Here is a 17018-nt window from a genome sequence, read left to right as displayed (position 1 = left end):
ACTTGATCTGAGGTATGCTGAGACATGTGTCACGCCTCACCTCGTTGATAAGCCCGCAAGGTCGCTCCTTAGAGCGGCCTGCTCGTATTGCACTGTGTGAACTATATAATTACCAACTCACGGTCTGAGGTACTAGCGATTCAAGAGATATCCATTTTTTAAATATTTTCGTTTAATTAACGGTATCTGCCAAACCACGTGCCCTATCGCAAATTCCAAAAGGACATTTTAGTGGACTGACATGCTGAACAGATCGGTGAAGTTTCCCCTCAATTGGATCACAAATGAGGGAAGAGCTAGGTTTTAATGGTTTGTGCTTAAAAACGTCATAACTCTGAAACCATGTGATACATGACGTCATGCTCATTGACTTTTTTGTTCGTCATGGGTATGCGATTCTGCCTGCAAAGCTTGGCCTCGATCTGTTCAGCCATTGCAGAGAAAAAGGGGTTTTAGTGTTTTCACGAAAAACAATATGGCGGCCGAACCACGTGCCCTGTGACGTCATAATTACCATTAAAATATTATACAGACCGAGTCCCTCCTATGGTGAAAATTTTATCTCAATCGGTCCTATTATTGCAGAGAAAATCGTTTTTAAAGGAAATTTAAACTTAAAATGGCACTGAGTTAAGGATCATCAGAATTATCAGAATTCCCAAAGTTCAAAGTGCCATAACCTTGTCAAAAATGATCGAAACGTCGTGTAGTTCGAACTTGATCTGTAACTTATCATGAAGAAACGATGTGCCAAGTTTGAAATCATTAGCATTAAGCGTTTAGAATAAAAGTCCGGAAAGCTGTTCTTTGCGTGACGGACTGACGGACTGACGGACTGACGGACTGACTGACGGACTGACGGACTGACAGCATGCAAACCTATAGTCCCCTCCGGTGTACACCGGTAGGGGACTAATAACCATCAATCCCAAACCTGATGATCACCAAATTGGGGTGTTGGAATGGTCACACCCTGGAGGACATTTTAAAGCCAGTAATACCACACATTTATTAGTCCCCTACCGGTGTACACCGGAGGGGACTATAGGTTTGCACGCCGTCCCTCCGTCCGTCAGTCCGTCAGTCTGTCAGTCCGTCACGCAAAGAACAGTTTTCCGGACTTTTTTCTAAACGCTTAAAGCTAATGATTTTAAACTTGGCACATCGTTTCCTCATGATAAGTTACAGATCAAGTTCGAACTACACGACGTTTCGATCATTTTTGACAAAGTTATGGCACTTTGAACTTTGGTATTTCTGATCATTCTGATGATCCTTAACTCAGTGCCATTTTAAGTTTAAATTTCCTTTAAAAACGATTTTCTCTGCAATAATAGGACCGATTGAGCTCAAATTTTTACCATAGGAGGGACTCGGTCTGTGTAATATTTTAATCGTAATTATGACGTCACAGGGCACGTGGTTCGGCTGCCATATTGGCTTTCGTGAAAACACTAAAACCCCTTTTTCTATGCAATGGCTGAACAGATCGAGGCCAAACTTTGCAGGCAGAATCGCATACCCATGACGAACAAAAAAGTCAGCGAGCATGACGTCATGCGTCACATGGTTTCAGAGTTATGACGTTTTTAAGTATGAACCTTTAAAACCGAGCCCCTCCCTCAATTTTGATCCAATCGAGGGGAAACTTCACAGATCTGTTCCGCATGTCCGTCTACTGTAATGTCCTTTTGGAATTTGCGATAGCTCACGTGGTTTGGCAGATATCGTTAATTAAACGAAAATATTTTTAAAAATGGATATTTCTTCAATCACTTTATTGATCGACGTGAAACTTCATACTGTAGTAGAAGTCATGAAGACTAACAAGTGTGCAAAATTTCAAGATGATTGGATGTACGGTCTGGAAGCTATAAGTTATTGCGTGAAGAAGAAGAGGCGTCAAGTGTGCGGATTTCATTATTTATCACGTGCAGACTGAAAGCATCGTTGGACACGACCTGTCGCGGTCATTTTAACCTCAAGTAAAATTCTAATTTAAGATTTGTCAATAGCTGAGGTATATTAACAAACGAATAAAACAGATTTGGTCAAATTCTGACTTTTTTAAACTCGATCGCATTTGACAGAGTTGTGACAAGCTGAGGAAGAAGAAACCTCGCATTGGCTTCTCCAATGTGCCATAAAAAATGGATATCTCTTGAATCGCTAGTACCTCAGACCGTGAGTTGGTAATAATTTATATAATTCACACAGTGCAATAGGTGCAGGCCGCTCCACGGAGCGACCTTGCGGGCTTATCAACGAGGCGAGGTGTGACACATGTGTCTCAGCATACCTCAGATCAAGTTTGAAAAACAGCATCAACCGTGCATAAATTTGCATATTCGATCATTTTTGACAGTTATGGCACTTTGAACTTTGGTAGGGGACATGTATTGCAGCGCAATACTCAGAATGCTTGTTTTGTTTAAGTTCTTCACAATTGTAAAAAACCTATAAAAAAAGGTGTTCAATTTCACCCCACTTTACGGTAACTATATTTTGTGTAAATAATTTCAAGTGTTTAGGGGTCGCAGGTAGATACGTTTTGGACTGAAAGTAGCCAAGGCCCCGCTTTGCACACTTCTACTTCAGGGTTCCAACCTTAAATTCTCAAGACCATTTTACGAGTATTTACTTTCCCAGAACTCAACCCATACATCACTTCACACACAAGAACAGGATTAAAAATGGTACTGATCCAAAACATCAATTTGCTGTTTATGCAGCTTGCTTTGTTATATAAAGACCGGATAAAGGAAATGAATGCATGCATCAAGTTTTGAAACTTTCCATTATACAAACATGTGAAGGCCTGAGTGAGTAATACGAGCGATGAGTCTTTTCTGCCCTCCCCCTATCAGGGCGTCCTCTTGGAACCGAGCATGATATCTGCTCTCCTCACAACCCGCAGGTTTGTCATTCGTGTTCGGAGGAAAAAAGGAAACCAGCAAAATTGTGAACGAGTCGGTAAAAAGGCAAGGAATGGTCTCGTTAAAGTTCTATCAACCCTGCTTCTCAGCGTCTTTCTTCGGCGGTCATCGGTACATTCACAGCGGCTTGATCCAAAAATAGACGACTGCAAGAACGGTCAGACCTGACCAGTTTCCCTTTAATCTCTCAGATTTCTTTGGGTCGGTGTTGTGAATCGCCTTGCTTTTGCTTCATTTATTTCTTACATTTTTTTTTTCTACGGTGATTATCATTATCATGCCTTCTGAAGAAAATCTCAGGACAAACGCAGTTGAGCATTTCATGATGAAACTTCTTTTTAGAACTGAACATTTACTTGATTATGTCATAACTTTTTTTCCAGTTTTTCTTGTTTCAACATATCATTTGGTATGATAAACTAATACATTTGTCAAATCCTTAACCTCCTTAGGCAGAGAGTTTATCTTGCTTTACATAAGCACTTTTGGAGATTATTAAGCTACTGGGCAGTGGAGTTAGAGGGCACAAAGGCAGCATGGACTATTTTTAAGGGGTTAAGGGCCCTCCAACCTGTTCTGCGTTTGCTGAAATTGATCTCTAGTGGTCATCATAATCTACAGGGTCATATACTCTACCCAAAATGTAATACCAGAAAAACACCAAAAGATATACACAGTCTTGTTTTTTGGGACAAAAAGCAATGATGTACACATTAAGCATGGGTCTATATTAATATTGTCGTCTGATTTCCCCAGGTGAACACCACAGGAATCACGAATAGCCAAAGCAAGCTTTAACTCCGAGGCGACGATCAAATGTGGACTTTATACATGCGCCGGAGAAAGAAAGGGAAGAGGAGGAATTAAGGGTCTTATCTGAGCGATCCCGCCAGGCAGTCTTCAACCTGCAAAAAGTAACTCAAACCAGGCGGATTTAAAATGTACAGGAAAATAACAAAAGGGTTTATTAAGGACAATACCGATAACAAGAAAACGCGACAGTGAAACTAAAGTCCTAAATTGGAGCGCTCCTTATAAACAGATTTGCACTCAGACAGGGGATAAAATAGAGGTGAAAAATAAAATGGTGTAGGCTATTTAGTGGACTTAACTCAGGCCTGCTGGAATATCTTGTCAGGATCATCCGAGGCCCTGGCGGGAACCGCTTGCTCGTTGGCGGGAACTCGGCCTCAGTCCGCCCCGTCTCACCAGGCCGCGCCCGCTGGCACGAAACAGGCTTCTCGCGCTCGACAATGGCAGACGTGCCATCTGTCTACTATATGTGTTTGTAAGTTCGCTCCTCCAGCCGCGCCAGCAAAACTGCAACCCTCTGTCCGTGACTCTTCCACCTCCCCACGATCACCAGCGAGACTCGGAACGCGGCTGGTTCACTTGGCGCCTTTCAGTCCGTCCGTATCCTTTTTGCAGGGAGCGAAGCGCAAATCAGTCTGTCGGCGAAGGGCGAAGAAGAAGAAAAGCCGGGAGGAACCAAGCGGGAAGGACAAACGAGAAGAAGAAAGCTCAAAACGAGAAGCAGAAGGGCTATCACTCATGCACACATCCAGAACGAGAAGAAGCAAGAAGAAGGAAATGTCCGTTGTCCGCCAGTACGTTCTTTTATCGACAGGCTCTGACGTCATCTGCCGCGCCCCACCAACCAGTGTCTCGCTTCTTAATAATCCTGGTTGTCACTCAAAGCCCCGGCAAATGATGACCCCTTGAGGTGTGACTTTTGGCCTGCTTGTCTTCGATGTGTGCTTTCCAGTGGTGTCATTGGCGGCAGCGCTCACTGTCCTGGCTTCCTGGTGGTTTTATTATAATCTGAGTGCAGTTTAATGGGCACTTTCTACTATATGTGTCTAATGCGGTGCCATACGGGATGAAGGGAAGTAAATTACTGAGGTTAGACGAACAAGGTCACTTATTCCATAATCCCTACAACTAGTTAACACAAGGACCATCCTCGTATGGCCACATGTAACACTTAATCCGACATTCGATCGAAACAAATATTCTACTTATTACATGGTGGTGGTTCTCATCACGATCATCGGAGCACCTACCTATACAAATCTACCTGACTCTACATATCACTACCCCACCGACATAACACATTAAGCATGGGTCTATATTAATATTACCCCAGTGTCTCGTACTGCAGACTGTAGCAAAGATAACCAGACTTGGTGGCATTGACGTTTGAGCATCCACTCATGTCTGGGTGGTTGGTGGTTCAATTCTGACCCTGGACGAGTCATATATACCAAAGACCTTAACAATGATATGTGCTGCACCCTCGGTTAACTTCAGCATTTATACTTAGAACACGAACAAACCCCGTGGGTTGGTATCCCTTCAGGGAGCAAGATGTCTCCCCAAAAATGCCCTGCTGACTGAGGAGAGTAAAGTGAAGTGCCACCACTAGTTTGTGTTCTGGGAAGTTACTTCTGGATCCCCCTAAGGATAATGGCCATGTTTGTCCGATGTCAAGTCCAATGTTGTCTGTTGTCTCTTTCTGCATGTGTATGATTTGTGCATGTGACAGCTCTTCTATGAGGCGAGATGAAGACCACTCCTTTTTGCATCTTCAGACGTATAGGGCTGCCGAACCAGTTTCTTGGATATTGGGCACAATCCTGGACGGGTCACCACTCTGACGCAGAATACTCGAATGGCTCATTCATCCCAGCAAGCTGGTACTCATATTTCCAGCCTCGGGAGGATGACAGGCTGAGTAAACCCATCTGCTGTTAATTCAACGACATGGCAGGGGTTTGGCAGGGGGAACCTGAGATCTCGAGCCAGCCATGAGGCTTAGAAACTGTATTTTATTTTTTAAATTGACGTCGCAATGAAATGTCATCGCTGGTACTCAAAGTGCTTCACAAAGTTACGTCACTTCCCCTAAAGTCATTGGCTGTGTTTGCCTGACTTGAAAAAAGTCCAGGTGTGTGTGATTTGTGCAGCAGCTCCTTCATTAGCTTTAGAATCCATAAAAAATAGAATTTTAAAAAGTTGACTTTCACCAAAACAACCGACCTTGAAAATAAATGTAATATACACAATTAGACTTTTATTTAAATATACGATACAGTATGAAGACTTTTTGCCTAACAGGTTTAAAAAGGGTTTGACATTCTTTTTAACACAATTTTTTCAGCTTTTTGATTGTTTTTTTTAATTTTATCATATGCTGTATCTATTTTCTCAACAAGACTGGTTCTTGGTGTTTGTAGTTGATGTTTCTTTTCCTTGTTTTATAACACTTTTCTAAAAGGAAATAACTGACACCAAGTGCAATATATTGTACAATTCACTTTATTGATGTTACAAACAATGAATTTGTTGTTTATAGTTTATTGTTATTATAGGAGCATGGATTTCCTTTAACTCTTGAGGATATTGTGAAAATGGTTACCGATACATTTCTCTATTGAACAAAGTTTTTTTTTTTTCTTTCTTCCTTTTTGATGGAGAAAAATGCACGTCTGCATCTTAAATAATTATATTTTGATTGCTGAAGCCAATTTGGGCTGGAAGGATAGCTTCGGTGTATGTGCACTCGCCTCTGAGCTGTCTAACCTGGGTTTGAATCTCAGCTCAGCTATAAACTGCCTCCTTGGTGTCCCCCTTGCAGGACAAGACATCCATGTGCATGTCGTCCATCAGAAGGACGTTAAGCCCGAGGACCTGTCTGCCAGCACTGGTTGTTGGTGGGAAGGCAACGGCAAACCACCAAGTGCCAAAAAACTGCTTCCACCCAGTGCCAAAAAAACACCTAGTGCCAATCGAGAATAAATGTTACATGGCTGAAAGACATGATTTCCGATTTTTAACGTACCCTCAAAACTTAGACTGGCCCAGAGTTTATTTTCCTTATGATATCACTAACAAAGTGACAATGAGCCACGTAGTTATGGAGACTGTTTAGGGGATCTCTGAACAATCTCTGATCCCAGAGTCTTCCTCAACGCACTGTGGTCGGAACAAACCTAATTTAAATGGGAATGCCAACTCTGGGAAATGAAGTTATCATGATTTGACCTTGATGTGGTGCTCGCACATTCTTCAACGCAGCTGGCCTGCGGAAGTGACATCGCGACGTTGTCGAATGCACCGGAATATCTCAGAGTAACAATTTCAGCCAGTCACATGATTTAAATATCATCAGAGTGACTACCATTATAACTCTAATATCTAGCTATCTTGTATCAAGCCCCATATTAGAATCGCTTTGGGAAAGCCTTTTGAAACCGAAATCATCTTGTAAGCAGTTTCACGCTAATGCCAACAGCCAAGAATTTCGGCCAAAGTTTGTTTCTTCTTTATCTTTTTGAAAACATGGCAACAAGTATGAAAGGATGATATTTTGGGAAAAGATGCATGCATTGCAATTCTTTATGAGAAATAAATCCTTCCTTATTGCGAATGTGTTTGAAATGAGTTGTGCAACATAGAGAGTGTTAAAAAAAAAAAAAACCAAGGAGAAAAAGACAACGTGGTTTTTGCAATTTTGCTGCACGGAGTTGAAGGCCGCCAGTCGGCCATCTTTGGTCGGATTGCAAAACAAAATGTTCTGCATATGTAAGCTCTCATGTATTGTCTTTGTGCCAAGTTTGAACAAAATCGGTCCATGCATGTCCAATAAATGGTTGGGGACACGTCTAAGTAACAAAATGGCCGCCAGTTGGTCATCTTGGATCTGATCATGAAACAAAATGATGTGCATATGTATAACATCATGTATTGTCTTCATGTCGAGTATGAACAAAATCGGTACATACATGTATGAGATATGGTTGCGGACGCACGCACACATGGACTGATGGACGGACAGACGGACGAGACCCAATCGATAAGCCCCCGTTTCAGAATAAGTCCAAAGGGGGCTAATAATCAGAGGAAATTACTCGTAAAAACATTTGCAATGATGGTGGCCTCGTTGGAGCAGGTGTGGAGCATATCTAAACGGATATAAAATAAAACGAGAGGATTAAATACATTCCCAGAGACGGGTGGGATTTTCATTTTCACCCAATTCCAAGAACAACCTGCAGTTCAACCATCGTTCAGATCACACAATTGCAGAGAGACCTATTACACATTATCAGAAATAATTATTATCCTTCACAAACTTTTAATCCAGTGACTCTAGTTCAGATGAGCAGTTGCCATAAAATGCTGAGCTACCATCTGTGGGTGTTTTCTTGGAACGCAAGCCATTTTCATGTTACATACTCAAGAGATGAGGAATTTTGGCATCCTTTCCCAGCCCTGTCGTTATCCCGACATGAATCGCTTACATGCTTCATTCTGCCCTCAATCAAATTCCCTCAAAACTTCCTTTTCTCATTTTCTAGCACAACCTTCTCCACCTTGAGTATGTATGACCTTTACTTTTTCCTCCCCACTGTACTCTTCCTCTCAATTCAGCCCCGATCCTCTCCCCCTCACCCTCAGATGATATAAATACGAGTATGTCGATGACTCCAACTATTACCTGGACTTTGAGAGATTATTGAACAGTGTTTACTTCATCATCATCATCGTCCTCGTCATCATTTTCGGCCGTTTCCATGTTTGTATGTGTAAGCCGTGGTTCACCTAATGGCTGCTTACTCCTCAGTCACATTTGCTCTACGGCTAGGATACGGCGGCCGTATCCCCCCCCCCCCCCCAAATTGACAGAAACGTGCGGCGGCCGCAGAGTTTGTGAGGTGGCCTCAGGGTGGCCCTAGGGCGTATGGCTATCTTTTACAGGCCGTAGGGGTCGCCGTGGAATTATAACGCGGAGTAATAACTTTTTTCATTTCTAGGTTGGCCGTAGCAATTGGACAAGCCGTAGCCATGACAACTGTAAGTGCTGTTATACATATGAAAAAGAACTGGTATATATACCCACTCGTTACCGTCCGTCTGGCCGCATGTTCGCCTTAGGGCCCCCCTGCGGTCGCCTCGCGGGCACCTTGAGGCTACCTTGCGTCTGCCTTGAAAATTATATGGCCGCCGCAGGGACGCCCTAAGGTCACCGTGCGACATCAAATCAAAGACCGTACGGCACCCCCACGTTTTCTGTCGCTACAATTTCTAAATACCCCATGTGGCTACCCGAAAAATAAAAACATGTGACTGCTACATTGTGTGACCGTGGAAATACTGCGGCCGCCCTATAATTGCTAGTGGCCGTAGATTTTTCAGACCCTACGGCCGCCGAGCCAAATGTGACTGAAGCATTAGCCAAAAGGCATATTCGAGGCATGTTTTTTGTGGCCGGATGCCCTTCCTGACGCCACCACAGAATCAGCTGTGGACCTAGCCTTTGTCTAAAGAGACATACCCTGCAAGGTAGTAGGGGGATTTGCAGAGTTTCCTTCTCCTATGTGGATGCCTACCAAGGCTGAAGAGGTCCACCTACCCTGGGTTGGATTGGTGAGTGTCACAGCAAGTCCTCACAATGGAGGGCCATGCACACTACACCTCCAGGATACCAACCTCCTCCGAGATCCTCCAGACATTACTCCAGTGCCCTTAAGAGCACTGTTATCATGGTGCACCACTAGGAGGTAGTCTGCAAGTCTTGGCAAAAGTAGAGGCAATGCAAGTTATTGCCGCCGGTTTCCTGAACAAAGAACTATTTGGATTCCTGCCAAAATCACCTCCAGTCGAAGGTCGGCCCTGGCCAGCCAGTTCGTGAAAAGACTTCGGCTAAACTTCACCCATAGCTGATCCCAGAAGAGGATGACATTAATGTTGTGCCTGGTAAAGAGGAAGTCGTAGCAGTGGTAATAGTTGTTGATAATAAACATTTCCGTGCCGATTTGTTTAAAATGGCATTTGTTTCAAAACAAAATAAAAAAAATTTGAATCACTTTGTTGAGGAACTATCTATTTGAGGAATGAGTCAGCATGCTGGGAAGATCAGTGTATTAAGGAAAATAGAAAAAAATATAGGAAGAAAGCTAAAGTTGAAGTTAGTAATCACCCCTTATCTACAATGTAGCTTGTGAACCGTTCTCAGGCTGCTACAGGATTTGTGTTTCATACACAAATTTATCGCCATGATTGAGTGATGAGGCAAAGGGTAAAAACACAATCAACTGATAGTGGGGCTACCTTTGGACACAACAGCCAATGGAATGAACGAATATGAAAAGAGAAGAGATAGCTGGGGAGGAAATAGAGTAACCTGCAAGTAAGAGAGTTGGGTATGGTTAATGGGGGTAGGGATCGGGGATGACATGTAATGATGGTGCACGACCTGCTGGAAATGAAAAATAGGGGCAATACCCCCTGGGCGCTCACCTGGTAGTATAAAGCAATAGACGATACCGACTAAAGGTATTTGAAACAGTATCACGGTATAGTAAAACAATTTCAATGTTTGCTCGGAGACATGGAAGCCTGCAGAATCATACTAATGTAAAAATAAAACGTATTGCAAACAAACAAACAAAAACCTATTTGGTGGAGGGGGGCAAACCCACCCCCTAGACTACCTTAGACCCCAATTTTTTAATGCCGTGCACAAACGTTGGTACATCACGGTTGATGAAGGTTGTGGTCAAGTTTCATTGGAATTGTATTTGTAGTTTCTGAGAAGAAAGAAAATACCTGTTTTGGGGGGAAACCTCCCCCGTAGATCCCCCTGGGGCCCGACTTTTTTTAAACGCCATGACCGACCTGGTACGTCATGGGTAATGAAGCTTGTGGTCAAGTTTGATCAGAATCATGTGTGTAGTTTCTGAGAAGAGAGCAAATACCTATATTGGGGGGTCAAACCTGAGCCCACTTTGACCCCCGGTGAACCCACTTAGACCCCCGATTTTTTTCATGCCTTCAACAAAATTGAGTTACAACATACCAAGTATAATTTGTGCCGAGTTTTGGTCACAATCCCATCAGCAGTTTCGGAGAAGAAGTTGCAAGTGTTTATATGGACTGACGGACTGACGACGCGCCATCGCATAGGCTCCGCCGAGCTACGTTTCAGGTGAGCTTAAAATGGAGATGAAATGCAGACTAAAACAAACCCAAACATCAACAGTTCGAGGCAAATTGAATGCATAAACAGCGCACAAATGACTATTCTGCTGGGTAATAATTTACAGGTATAACTACAGTCAGACTTGGAAGCAGCAGCTGCAGTCTCTCCAACGACGGTTATAAACTCGCCAGCCTCTCCCAACCAGTTCTTTAGTCCCTGCAGTTGAAGACGAGCTCGAAAGGATAAAGGACAGCTCGGACTTGTGAGCTTCACAAGAAGTAAGTTCATGTATTGATATGTGCAGCAGTCATATAAAGTGTGAGTCACCAGAAATGAGTAAATGTATTTTCTGATTTAAATTCAATTATACAGTCAACAGAATAATGTGAGGTAGGTGACGATCGAAGTCAGAGGCAACTGAAGGCTCCTCTTTCACTGGTTTCTACCACTTGGGTATAGGGGCACACCGCAATGCTAACGCCACATCAACTGTTGTTGATCTCTAACTCCAAGCAAGCTGGTACCCATTTTACAGGTATTAAAAGGATGACAGGCTAAGTCGACCTGTCTGGTGTTATTTTGGTATGCCTGGACCTTGAACTCAGGACCCTAAGATCCAAAACCAACCACTTGAACTGTGAGGCCACCAACAGGCTTTCAATAGAACAATGAAAAATCACTCATACAGCGACACTTGGCAAAAGAGAAACAAAGTAGAATGGCACTCGGTGGAGCATCCTTTTGACCTCATAAATAATTGTTGGTTGAATTATGTGACCTGATATGCAAATCGTCTTCAAATGAAGTTAATCGGATGAAAATTGACAATTTGAAAAATTTGGCTTATGTTGGCCTCAAAAATAGTTGGTGGTTGGTTTCAGTAAGCTGATATGCAATTCCTATTCAGATTTCAAGTCAATTGGATGAAAATTGAGGGTTTTATAAATTTTAAATAAGTGGTTGACCTTAGGCCTATGTTGACCTTTTGGCCTATTTTGATCTAAAAAAAATAGTTGGTGGTTGAATTCAGTTAGCTGATATGCAAATCCTATTCAAATTTCAAGTCAATCGGGTGAAAATTGAGGATTTTAGAAATTTAGAAATGGTTGTTGACCTTTTGGCCTATCTTGTCCTCAAAAATAGTTGGTGGTTGGTTTCAGTAAGGTGACATGAAAATCCTGTTCAAATTTCAAGTCAATTGGATGAAAATTGAGGATTTTAGAAATTAGAAAAAACATGTGGTTTACCTTTGGCCGATGTTGACTTGTGACCTATGTTGACCTCAGAAATAGTTGGTGGTTGAATTCAGTTAGCTGATATGAAAACCCTATTCAAATTTCAAGTCAATCGGTTGAAAATTGAGGATTTTAGCAATTCGAAGAAAAGCGGTTGACCTTTGACCGATGTTTACCTTTTGACCTAAAAATAAATAGGATTCTGTTGGACCACCAATTCTACCATTTTGTGAAGTTTCGTGAAGATCGTTTTAAAATTGTGACCTGTAGGCAAGTATAAGTGAGCGGAAAAACACACACAAACGCACACACACAAACACACAAACCAGAGCGATCAAGATACTTGTGAAAAATTATTTTTTGCCAAGTAACAAGTCAAATTCGTGCTGTTTTACTTTTGAAACATCCATAACTAGAGTTCATAGAACACCTTACCCCACTCTGTCTTCTTTTTTTTTGTATGCAAGATCGAGGCTCGTTTAAGAGCCAGCACATCAAACACATATTAGCCCATAAAACACAAAAAACATAAATGAACACATAAAACAATAAAGGGAGGGAGAGACAAGATGGGGAGAAAGAGAATCACACAAGCACAACAGTAGAGAACAGGGACATCGGGAGATCTGTTCGAAAGGAGAGGGCTGGGGGGGAGGGGGTGGAGAGAGGGAAGGGGTACACGATAAAAAACAAATTGACACTACAAGGAATTTCGGGAATGAAGTCGGAGATTGCAAGATGTGGATTTGGGGTGTATTGACGGGGGTAGAAAGGTTTTGGATGGGGGAAGATAAGAGATGGTGGTGAACAGCTGTTTTGAAGTCCTGGAGGGAGGAGTGGGATTGAAGAGAGTGTGGGAGTTTGTTCCAGAGGTGGGGAAAAAAGAGGAATAAAAGAGTGAAGGTGAGCAGAGAGTCTTGATTTTGGCAGTTTCACCAGTAGAGGGTTGCTGGCAGTTTTTGTGCGTCCTGCAGGAATAATTGGGGGACACAGCACAGACAGAGCTGGGGGAGCTAGGCCAGAGAGGAGTCGGTAGAAGACAGAAAGGCCACCAACCTGCCTGCGGTTGGAGAGTGAAAGGCCCTCAGAATCGGCTTCATCAAGGGAGATACCAATGATCCTGAAAGCTTTGGTTTCTACAGCGTGAATCCGAGCTAGGTGTGAGGCAGGAGCACCAGCCCAGAGTGGAGAGCAGTATTCCATTGAGCTACTGATGAAAGCCTTGTATGTGGTGAGGAGCTCAGGTGTGCCAAGGAAGGACGTCGCATGACGGAGGATGTCCAGTCGGCGACTGGCTTTGGAGGCCAGCTTGGAAATGTGGTTTTCCCAGGAAGGATCATGGCTGATAGTGACACCTAAAAGCTTGAGTGACAGAACTTGTTCAAGAGGATTGTTGGAAAGTAGATGGGAGGGGTTTCCAGATGGTCTTTTCGGAGAGACATTGTGAGAGTGTGAGATTTGTCAGGATTGAAAGACATGTCCCACTTGTTTGACCAGTTTCTTATTTTGTCCAGGTCTGCCGAGAGTGAAGAGGCTGCCGCCTGCCGATCTGAGGATTGAGATATGGAGTGGCAGAGAGTGGAATCATCAGCAAAGATTTTGAGAGGATTTTCCAGAGAGTCGGAAAGATAATTGATGATACCAAAAAAAAGAACCGGGCACAGAACACTGCATTGAGGAACTCCAGCCTGAACAGGAAGGGGAGATGAGAGAATTCCATTCAGGGCCACACGTTGAACGGAAAGGATGTCCACAAGCCATGCGTGGAGATTTCCATGGATACCATAGGAAGAGAGTTTGGTGAGCAGAGTGGGGTGCCAGACCGTATCGAAGGCACGAGATATGCGGGTGCCATGAGATATGCGGGGTGCCAGACCATATCGAAGGCACGGCTCTGATTTCCTGTTTGCCGTTTAGGGCCTCCATCCATTGTTGAGACAGCAGATGCAGCATGTCCAGAGTAGCATGACCTGGTCTGAATTCAAATTGATGATCAGAGATCAAGCCATTGGAGAAGAGGAAGGATTTAATATCAGAAGTAATGATGGCTTCCATGACCTTGCTGATGATTGGGAGCAGGCTGATTGGTCTGTAGTTGCAAGGATCTGTTTTTGCACCTTTTTATGTAAAGCGTTGATGTTGGCTGATTTACAAGCAGAGGGTAGATGACCTTGAGCAAAAGAGAGGGTGAAGAGAACAGAGAGAGGGTGTGAAAGAGCGGCAGAGCAAGACTTTAGGACCCGTGGGCTGATGCCGTCTGGTCCAGTTGCAGAATCAGAATCGAGGTTTGACAGAAACTTCTCCACCTTGTCAGGAGAGAAGCACACAGAGTCCAGGAGAAGCTGGGTTGGACTGGGTACGGTGGGTACAGAGAGAGATGGGTTTGGGAGACGAGATTTTGAGGCAAACACAGAGTTGAGGCATTCACCTTTTTCACATGCGGAGTCAGCTGTGTTGTTGTTTGAGGTAATGGAGGGGATGGAGGTGAAACACCAGAAACAGATTTGACAAGATGCCACCAGGATTTGGAAGAGGGAGACAAGTTTGAGAGTTCAGTCGAGAGCAGTGGTTCTTAACCTTTTTAAAGGTGCCGAACCCCAACGAAACCCACCGAACACTTGCGGAACCCCTCAAATTTGACCAAAAAATTAAGAAGAATTGCATCTTAATGCGTTTTCTGTTCTTCTTTTCGGGAGGCGATCTGGGAAATGTGTGGTTTTGTTTTGGCAAGGGCCACCCTCAAATCATTTTCGCATGCAAGCCTGCTCCTTTTCTTTGTTTTAATGTCCACCAGTTTCGAAAACGCATGCTCGCAGAGATACGTTGTAACGAACGGCGTGAGGATCTCAAGGGCAATTTTAGCGATGTGAGGATACCCTTCCATTTTGCGGCACCAACACTTTGAGAGCGTTGTTGTGCCGAAGAGTTGTTGTTGAGTCTGGCTCTGCTGAAGTTCGATGAGGTCGTCGAGGTATTGGTCGTTGACATCTGCCGTTGCAACGTCGAAAGTAAACGGCTGCCGCACCCATGCTGGGTATTGCTCTTGGTTGGGGAAGTAGCCGTCGAATGACTTTCCCAGCTCATCCAAGTGCGTGGCAATCGCTTGCTTCAGCACCCCCGGTACAGCAGTGCCTCCATCTTCAGACTCATCTTCGATCCCGCCCACGCACTCGTCCAGTAGCGAAAAGATCGCGAAGTTGTCGTTCTCTGTTCGCCGCCTCCACAACGGTAACTTCTTTCGGAAAGCACTCAGCTTTTCTTCAGATTCGATAACATTCACTCCACCGCCCTGCATCTGGCAATTGAGATGATTGAGTTCGTCGAAGATGTCAGCCAAGTACGCCAAGGCGAGGATGAACTCTGACTCATGGAAGTGTGTTGCATGGCAATGCTGGTGTTCTCCCAAAAACACGGCTAATTCTACACGCAAGGCAGAAACACGGCTCACTACCTTCCCTCGTGATACCATCGAATATTAGAGTGGTAGAGAAGGACTTCGAATTCAGAGCCGATTTCATTGCACAGCTCTTTGAAGATGCGATGATTCTGAGCAAGGCTTCACACGTAATTCACAGTTTCAACGACGATTTTCAGAACATTGGCCAGTTCTGGAGGCAGGGTTTTTGATGCCAGCGTGTGTCTGTGCAGGACGCAGTGCATGACGATGATGTGTGGTGCATCGGCCTTCACCAGCGCTCCAAAACCGGAGTTGCATCCCAGCATGGCTGGAGCTCCATCCGAGCAAACTGCAGACACCATGTTCCACGAGAGGCCATTGCTTCTGAAGAAGTCGTCCACAAGCTTCTTCACGTCAGCTGCCTTCGTCGTGTTGTGAGAGGCTTGCAGAACAGAAAGTCTTCCTTGATCTCGTCTCCTTTGACATAACGCACAAATAAGATGAGCTGGCTCAAATTCGAAACGTCGGTGGTCTCGTCGAGTTGAAGGCTGAATTTCGTCGGGCAACTACCTGGGCGAGGATGTTGTCGCTCATGTCGTCGAATCTGCATCTGATGGTGTCATTTGAGAGTGGAACGAGAGACAACTTGTTTTCAGCAGCTTTTCCCAGCATGATGTTGACCATCTTCAACGCGGCCGGTTTGATGAGTGTCTCGCCAACGGTGTGTGGCTTGCCCTGCTTTGCGATCAGGTACGCAACTTCATACGACGTGGTGAAGATCGATTTGTCAATTGGAACGAAGCTGAGAGTGGGCAAGGTAGCACTTGCATCGAATCGGACTCTCTTCAATTTGAATTCATTCAGCATTGCATCTTTGTACTGCCCCTCACCGTGCAGTTTTTTGAAGTGTTCCCGTAGTTTTGCTGGTGCTAGGCTGGAGTTGATCAACTTGACATTGCAAAGCATGCATTGAGGACGCTGACTTCCGTCCCGTTCCGTCAAACACGTGAACCCGTACCGCACGTAATCCTCCGACCACTTCCTTTTTTTGCTCGACATACTGCAAAAAAAAAAGAAAAAGTAACAAACTGATCTTAATTGAGTTCGGGCAAATAATTATATGACAAAAATTAAAAAAGGAACATGCTTAAATATAATCAGTACCCCTCTGAAAACTGAGAAATTTTAACGAAGGAAACATAACTTATAGTTACGATGACGGGATTTATTATCTACTCAACTCTATGTCACCTCAAATCCCATTATAATATTACATAGAAAACTGTGAATTGTTAGTTTTGAATTGCGACCAAAGGAGTTATATCACCTCCACCTAATTTTCTGAGTAATTCAATCATATTATATAATCACTATCCACTTTTGACTTTAATATAACTCTGAACCCGCCCTGCATATCCACAAACATTTCCAACTTATTTTTCAATTAATCAGTAACTCCAAAGTAA

General features: G+C 43.7%; 1 protein-coding gene across 3 annotated transcripts in view; it reads left to right on the top strand.

Moving 5' to 3' along the window:
* LOC137420947 (uncharacterized) overlaps positions 1-7365 on the top strand; it is a 28881-nt gene extending 21516 nt beyond the window's left edge. The window contains exons 3-4 of one of the 3 annotated variants that reach the window (XM_078768988.1): positions 2918-3093; positions 6574-7365. In XM_078768988.1, coding sequence (XP_078625114.1) covers positions 2918-3093; positions 6574-6734 — 337 coding nt within the window. In that variant the 3' untranslated portion in view covers positions 6735-7365. The remainder of the gene's footprint in view (positions 1-2917; positions 3094-6573) is intronic. The other 2 variants (XM_078768987.1, XM_068106481.2) reach the window with 2 other exon arrangements.
* Positions 7366-17018: the final 9653 nt, after the last annotated feature.

The sequence above is a fragment of the Myxine glutinosa genome, unplaced genomic scaffold (genome assembly GCF_964187855.1).
Source record: "Myxine glutinosa unplaced genomic scaffold, kmMyxGlut1.1 SCAFFOLD_814, whole genome shotgun sequence".
Taxonomy (NCBI): Eukaryota; Metazoa; Chordata; class Myxini; order Myxiniformes; family Myxinidae; genus Myxine; species Myxine glutinosa.
The sequence above is the reverse complement of the archived record's forward strand: the minus strand, read 5'-3'. Positions and strand labels throughout refer to the sequence as shown.